Source organism: Anser cygnoides, chromosome 18 (assembly GCF_040182565.1).
Source record: "Anser cygnoides isolate HZ-2024a breed goose chromosome 18, Taihu_goose_T2T_genome, whole genome shotgun sequence".
In the NCBI taxonomy this organism is placed as follows: Eukaryota; Metazoa; Chordata; class Aves; order Anseriformes; family Anatidae; genus Anser; species Anser cygnoides.
In genome coordinates, this window is record NC_089890.1 from 5,175,825 (window position 1) to 5,183,371 (window position 7,547).

Genomic DNA, 7,547 nt, shown 5'->3' on the forward strand with positions numbered 1-7,547 from the left:
GACACTAATGCTTATGTATACTTTTTTATTATTGCTATTTGTTGTTCTTTGGTGTCTCCTCCTCCTTTTGGGAGGGAGGGGTGAAAGAAGCAGGAAGCGGTTGGGTTTGAGCAGGACTGCTCAGACCCACGTACAAGGAGCAGTAACAGAAGGATTTGGGAAAGGCTGAGACTGAACCTTGGAGTTTGGGCTCAGGCTGAATATCTAGTGGTTTAGTGGAGCTGCCCTGCAGCTCCCCTGCGCTTCTCCCTGTGACAGCTCTGGGCTGACCAAAACCACTCGTTCTGTGTGACCAGCCACCCAGCCTCAGCCAGGGCTGCTTGTAAGATCATTTTTCAGACCAGTTATATAGACCCTTCTACTAGCAGTCCATCCAATTAACTCTGTTAAATAGCAAAGTAACCTTCAATGTGAGCTACAGCAAACCATTTAAAAACATCGCAGTGTAAAGTCTCAGCCACATTCAGCCTCACAGCATGAGCCCCAGCTCCCGTGCAGAATACAGAGCGTCAACACCTTGATCTTTGCTGCCACGTTCACAGCTGCGTGGACATCGTGTCAGCTTGCTTTGTGCCGCATCCCTCCCACGTCAGCACTGACAGCACAGGGTGCTCGCAGAGCCTGGGTGCAAGCGCAGCACCGCGCTGTGCCTCGGGAAGGGACCGCTCCTGCCCAGGGCACTGTGTTGTTTGAAGAGGGTGATGACGGGCACTGAAGACGGGGCTTTTACTTGGCCTCCTGGCAAGGAAATGCTCCGTGCTCTGAGATCGAGGACAGCTTTGTCACAGGGCTGTCAGAGGCAGAAGGGTTTTGTTGGTTTCTTTCTTTTTGAAAACTGGCACAGTCCTGTCCAGGGAAGTGTAAAGCTCTGTCCTCAGGGCGTGGAGACCAAGCAAGTGAAGTGCAAAGTCGCACAGCACCGCAGTGCATCAAGCTGGAGTATTGCTGAGCTGGTTACACGGTACCAGCACACCAGGCTGGTTCATTGCTATTCCTCCTCGCATTAATGCTGACACGGGTTGCCTGTTGGAAAAAACACAGCTTGATTTTTATTTTTATTTTTTGCATGGATGCATGCCTCTAACCTCTCTGTTTCTGTGCTGTTCGTGTAGAAAACAAGGGAGCAGAGAAGGAGGCAGGGACCCGGAGCTGCCTGACGTGTGTGAAGATGAAGCTACGTCCTGAAGCCACGTGGTGCCGCAGGCTGCTCACTCCCGTGCTGCTGCTGTTGTGCCCATCACGGTGTTGTCTAGCACACATCCGCCCTCATCACCAAGTCTGGGGCCTGCAAAGCAAAAAACAAAACTGACCAACCAACCTAGCATACTGAACAGGAGGAAAAGAGCAGCAATAAAGAAGAGTGGATCCTGGGGTAGCTCAGCTGGCAGAGGGCTGGCTCGGCCTCATGGGCAGCTGCGTTCCTCACGCGAGGTGTCCGTGCGCTCCTCCATGTGTGCCTTGCTCTCCACTTGTGCTTCACGTGTCAGCTTTGTAGATGGGTGTCTTGACGAATGAATGTGGTTTTATTTGTAACGCAACAAACCAAATGTTGTCTCTTGGGTTGTTCGCCCTGGAGACCTCTTTCTTGCTTTTTTGCATTCTCTATTTCAAAGTTCAGGAAAAAAAATTACATCAAAGTCAGGTCTTATATCAGAGGGCGACTGTTTTAATCAATGCACAGGTAAAGAAAGCACTTGTGTATAACAGTCCTGCTCCTGTTGGAGTTGGTGGCAAAATATCTGTTGACAGCAGTTGAACGAAGATGAGATCTTCCTTTTGGAGTTTGCACTGTCGATCTCTCTGCCTTTCTTTTTTTTTTCCTTTCATCCTCTTTTTTTTTCTCCTTTCATCCCTTAATTTTTGCACACTGTAAATCCTGACAACACCGATAGCTTCATTCAGGGCAGCATTGTAAAGGACAAGAACTAACGTGATATTCCCTGGAACCCGCAAGGAGCCTTTGGATGCTGTAGAGATCTGGACCATCGGGATATGCTTTTACACATAAAGGCTTCGTGCACTGGGGACATCTGCTAATGAAATTGCTCTTCCCAAAGAGCCGCAATTTCACTCCATCAGCTGCACCCAGGCCTGTGCACATGCATGTTGTACTGAATGCTGAAAAGAAGTGGCAGGTTTGGCGTTCATGTCATTTAAGGGTGAATTCCTTTCTCACTCATCTCTTAGCTCCTTTAAAATTGCACACCTGATGCTTTTAAACTGATTTCCTGATAAATGGCCCAAACTGGGAGAGCTCTCTAGGATGGAAAACGTTGGTGGAGGATTTTTAGACTAAGGAAAGATACAGAACACAAGTGAGATCAAATCAAAACTTGATCTTCTGTTTCTTAAGGCTTTAGTTTTTAATTTTGTTTCAAGACTGATTCTTATGCACGTGCTGATGCTGCTGTTTTATCCATAGTTTGCTTCTAACCTTGGGATTAGAAGCTTCATCTCCACATTTTGACAACAGGTGAGAGATTGCACTCAAAGGGCAAATGCAGTCACTTCAGTGGCTGCTGACTATACAGACTGTGTATAATCAGGAATTGCACTCTTGCACTCCAAGAGTAAAAGCCAGTGACATCCATCCATCAAAAGACATGTCAGTATTTTTCCTGGAGATTTAGAGGGTCTGAACGTGCCCCGGAAAGCCGATGGGACTGAATTCTTATTGTACTTAAAGGACACAATTAAATTTGGTTCCTGCATAATCATCTTACAGACCTTTTTTTTAGGTTAACTGTGAGGGCTTGGGACTTTTAGTTCCCTATTTTTTTTTGTGCAAGGGGATATGTGTACAAGGATTATTAGTGTATAGCGGTTTTCCCATTCTGTTTACTGTAATTTAGTCTGTTTCCCAACAACGTTGCAGCTGAGCTTTGCTCCCAGTGCCTTCTGCTTGCTGTCCCCAGCCTGCCACCTCCCCATCCTACCCTCGGCTCGTCCCCATCAGCCCCGCAGTGCCAGCGGGAACCCCAGGAGCAGCCACCAGCCTGGGCTCTGCCCCACGTCCTGCCTGTAAATATCGGCCAAGCCCCGTGGTTTGGGAAGTAGCATTGTAGGTAAGGTATTTCATCAAGGAGACCTTCAATTTTTAAATCAAGCAGCAGGATTAGATCCTGTAGATGTTGCTGCTCCGGGGCTGGATTCATCACATCCACGCACTAAATTAAGCCTGGATTTGCACCTCTGCATGCTCCTACGCTCAGCATCCTCCGGGGGCTGTGGCTCTGCTCCCGCTGAGCGCTGCGCTACGTCCCCGCACGTCGGAGTGCTTGAGCATGTGCTTGAACCACGTTGGCTCATAATGAAGATGTAAGCACCCGGCGAAGGGGAGAGAAGACTGAGATGGAGCCTCGGCAGGTCTGAGAGGGCACCTGGGGCTCTGAAACACAGGAGGGACGAGTCAGGACGGCCTGCACTGCCTTCATGGAGGGGACGGTCTCTGCGCGTGGAGTGGGTGCACGCGGCCGGTCCAGCCTGGGGGCAAGGGGGTCTTCACTGGGGGTAAATCATGAGGGTGCCGGCAGGTCCTGCTGTGCACCTGGGGCCAAGCTGAGCAGCCCCAGGAAACGGCAGGACCACCCTGCTTGTTTCTGCAGGCTGCAGAGAAATGGGATCTCTAACCAGGTCCCTGGGGACTGGTCACAGAGGCAGGAGCGCAGCCCCAGGAGAAAAGGGAGTTATCTCCTCAGCGTGAGTCTGCTGAGGTTTAAGAAATACTTCGGCGCTGCTCAAAGGGGTCCAAGGCTGCAAATGTGGTTTTATTTATTGTATTTTTAACAGACGGTGAGAATAATTTGGGGAGGGGGAGAACTTTGCTGACCTGGCTGGTTGTTGGGGTTACTCTAAAAATGCCCACGGGGTGCGTTGATGGGGTGAGGCTGCGGGAGGCTGTTCTCAGCCTCGGGTAATGAGACCAAACAAGTCATAAATCACAGTTCAGCTATGTCCTGCTCTAGCAGTAACTAGAGCACTGCTTTAGTTTTGGAGGGTGATGGGGGAGAACGGGTGTGGTTTTTTGTGATTATTATTGCCCTTTTTGGTGAAAGAAATCCTTTTGGAGGTGTTTCCACAGGAAACGAAATGAATTAAACAGCTGAGCTTTTGTCAGACCTTGTTTCTCCAGCAAATCTGCCAGCCGTGTGGGTTTTCTCTTTATACCTCCAGAAAGCGTGTTGCAGACGGCAGCCTGAGAGCTGCACAGATCAGACAGGCAGGAGCAGCGCTAGCAGCAAGAGAAACGCTCGGCTGTATTCAAAGGCTTGGGTTGACTTCTGCAAAGATATTTTCTTAGCTGAAGTTAAATTCTTGCTCATTTATATGCTTGTAGGGCGGCTAGGAGCAGTGCTGTTCCTACTGCGAGGAGAGGAAGAGACTAAAGAGAGAATTAATTTAACGCTAACATCTCTGGCAAGCCGGCCTGTTTATTCATTCCAGAAAGTTGTTCCCATTTGCTGGGTGTCTGAATGTTTGTCTCGGTTCTCTCTCTGAACAAGGGATAGGATTCAGCGTGGCAGGGCGCCTGTGAGCAGTGCGAGGAGCTGCCGTAGGCACTCGCTGATGCTTTAAAAAAGTAAACAATCCTTTTGGTCCTCTCCAAATCCAATGTTTGTGCTGTTCCCGTGACAGCCAGATCCTGACCGCTCTGAGCAGCGTTCGCTGGGTTGTGCAAAGGGCTCCTCCTCCTGAGGGCACGCACAGCCCCGGTCAGCATTTCTGGCCTGGGGATGGGCCCGCATCGAGAGATTGCGAGGGAGATTTCTCTTCTGGAGAAAATACACATCTGTTTGATCTCTGCTTTAAAAATCCGGTTTTAATATCTGCTGTCTGGTGTGAAGGAATACCGCAGTGTGTCTCTAACGTTCTGGGCAAGAATACATCAGTATCGATACCACATTTGCAAATAAATGAGCTTTTCAGCTATTTAATGATACACTACAGCGGATGCATGGGTAACAATTCACAGCACTTAGGAAGCTGCCTCAGCCAGACGTGCACATGTGTGCTGCCTCTGGGGCTGCACAGCGATTTTCAGTGACACAGCCCCGAGAAAGCAGCGTGGGGAACCGTGGTGCGTGCACACAGTCAGCCCTTCAGCGGGAGCGTGGCTCGAGCCGGGGAGCAGAGCAGCCTGGGCTCGTAGCTAGCCCCTGGGTGGGTTTTTTGGGAGGTGTCGGTGCTGCTGCGGGCAGGGCTCAGAGGTGCTGGCTGTGGCGCAGCCTGAGTCCTGCGGCCACCTCCGGGCACAAGGGGAATGAAATCACCCGCAGCACCAAGCGTGTGCTGTTTTTTTTTTTTTTCTAGTGCCTTGAGATACAAGCAGCAATCCGCACAGCAGCTGGGTTTTCTGGACAACCAAGCGCCACAAATGTCTCTGCCGTGGTTCCTTGGTTGTAACGTGGAGGGTAGGTAAGGCCAGGTGTGTCACACGCTGGTGGCATCAGCAGCGTGTCCTGTTCGTGTCGCAGCTGGGGTCGGCATCTCCTGTCCGGGCGGTGTCTCACCCTTTGCATCTTGCAAGTTGCAGATTAGAGACGCCTTGGACTTTGAAAGATGAAAGCTCACTGGGAAGCTTGTGCTGAGGAAGTGGTGCAGGGTGCTGCTGCGGGTCCAGCCGGGGATGTGACCTGCCGTGGGGCATCACCGGGGGTTGCGGCACTGTCCTCGATGCAGAGAGAGGTCGGGGTGTTTTTTTTGGCCACGGAAACCGTGGCAGGTTTGTGTATCTTCTCCGTGCATGTCCCCTGTGGTACATGCTGGGGGGGACACCTGGTCAGCGTGGGGTCCCCCTGCTGCTGTGCCCCTGCCTGTACGTGCCTGTCCCCTTGGCCAGGGCTGGCGGGTGGGCTTTCTGTGGGCTTTCCTCCACCGAGCAGCAAAGCCAGGTACGTGAGGAGCTGGCGTGTGGTTGCAAATGGTCCTTTGCTAGTACAGCTAATGTGGAGCTCCAGAACAAGTGCAGCAAAAGTTGTGCCTCTCCCATACACTGAAATCTGTCTGGACAGCCTGGCTGTGTGAGTTAAATGGATTATTTATGGTGCTAAGCACCTCCACTGGTGATTTCCAGGAGCAGAGCCCCCATCTTCACTGTTTTCACCGTCATTCTGCTCAGTGTGGCTCTGCTGCAATAAAAGGGGGTCCTGCTTCGGGAGAGGTGATCTCAGCAGTGTCGGGTGGTGCTGGCAGAAAGGAAGGGCAGGAGCTGGGTGAACAGGAAGGTGCCTGCAAAGGAAGGAGGGCTGCGGGCAGTGGTGTGGAGCCCTGCTAGGAGCACGGCAGGCATCTAGCAGGGGGTCTGGAGACTGGTAACACATGATTTCCTGGGTATATTTAACCTACTCTGGGTACCAAACTTCCCCCCCCTTACCAGGGCATGCTTGCAGTGTCGTTTGCTGAGCAAAGCCCGCAGATGCCCAGGCCCTCAGGCAGTGGCCACAAGACATCGGTAGCACGCCAAGTGTTCCGAAAAACTCTGTAAATTCAAGCAAAACGAGAAATCGTGACGTTTCAGTATGTAATTCCAATCCTCTGTGCCGTAACCTTGCTGCCGTCTACCTGGTTCATGCTGTGTACCTGTTCTGTTGGTATTTAAGTCTCTCGTTCTCCTCGGTGTTAAATATTTGGCTCTGTCCGTGCTCTGCTCTAATTCCAGCATGAGGTATATGCACTCAGTACCGTGATGGCACGTGGCCATTACACTGTAAATATGTACCATGAATAGAGAGGCTATTTTTTGCATGCTTTTGTACTCTAGAACCAAAAAGAAACTGACAATAAAGTCCGTAGAAATGACGCTTGGTCTGCGTGTGGTTCCTAAGGGGGCACTGTGCAGCCTGCTGCTGCTCTCTGCCGTTGGAGGCTTCTCTGCAGCTGCACTGCAGAGCTGCTCCCCGCGGTCCTGCCGCTCCTGTCTGTCCTTGTCCCTTCCTGGATGGAGTTGTCTTGCCTCGGGTGTTTGCTTCCAGCGACTCCTGCCATTTGCTTTAAAGGAGAGCGGGGCTCCGCCAGAGCTGGGCAGGACCAACCGGAGCCGTGCTGCGCCTGGGACCTTCCCCCAGGTGATCTCTGGCTGCTGTAATAACAAAAACTAAACATGCCTGCTTTTTTTTTTCTTATCATTTGTCCTGACTATTCTGCCTGACCCGGCACAGGATAGGCCCAACAACTGCTAACTCTAAACATGTTAATTTATTGGTCTATAAATTGGTAGCACCCGGTGAGCCTGAATTTAAAAGGATGCGAGTTACAAGGCGGGTGTAGTGAACTGACCTGCACGGGCTTGATCAAGTCTTGTCTGTGTGCCGCGATGTCCTGGGCTGTGTTTGCCTTCCTGACGCCTTCGCAGCCAGGTCCCGGGTGTCCCAGCGAGCTGTGCAGGACGAACCCTGACAGAAAGCACGCGTCGTGCGTCACCTGAAGGGGCTCCTCGCTCGGGTTGCACGGAGCAGACTCCGCTCCCTGTCCCCTTGAGCCAAGCCAAGGCTGGCGACAGGAGTGGGGAGACCAAAACCTCCCAGCCAGGACAGGTCCCACGCTGCTCT

At 51.6% G+C, this 7,547-nt stretch overlaps 1 protein-coding gene across 9 annotated transcripts in view; it reads left to right on the forward strand.

Moving 5' to 3' along the window:
• CAMKK1 (calcium/calmodulin dependent protein kinase kinase 1) overlaps nucleotides 1–6,798 on the forward strand; it is a 98,826-nt gene extending 92,028 nt beyond the window's left edge. For all 9 annotated transcript variants that reach the window (XM_066979493.1, XM_066979494.1, XM_066979495.1 and 6 more), the window contains one exon: nucleotides 1,113–6,798. In XM_066979493.1, coding sequence (XP_066835594.1) covers nucleotides 1,113–1,185 — 73 coding nt within the window. In that variant the 3' untranslated portion in view covers nucleotides 1,186–6,798. The remainder of the gene's footprint in view (nucleotides 1–1,112) is intronic.
• The last annotated feature ends 749 nt before the right edge of the window (nucleotides 6,799–7,547 follow it).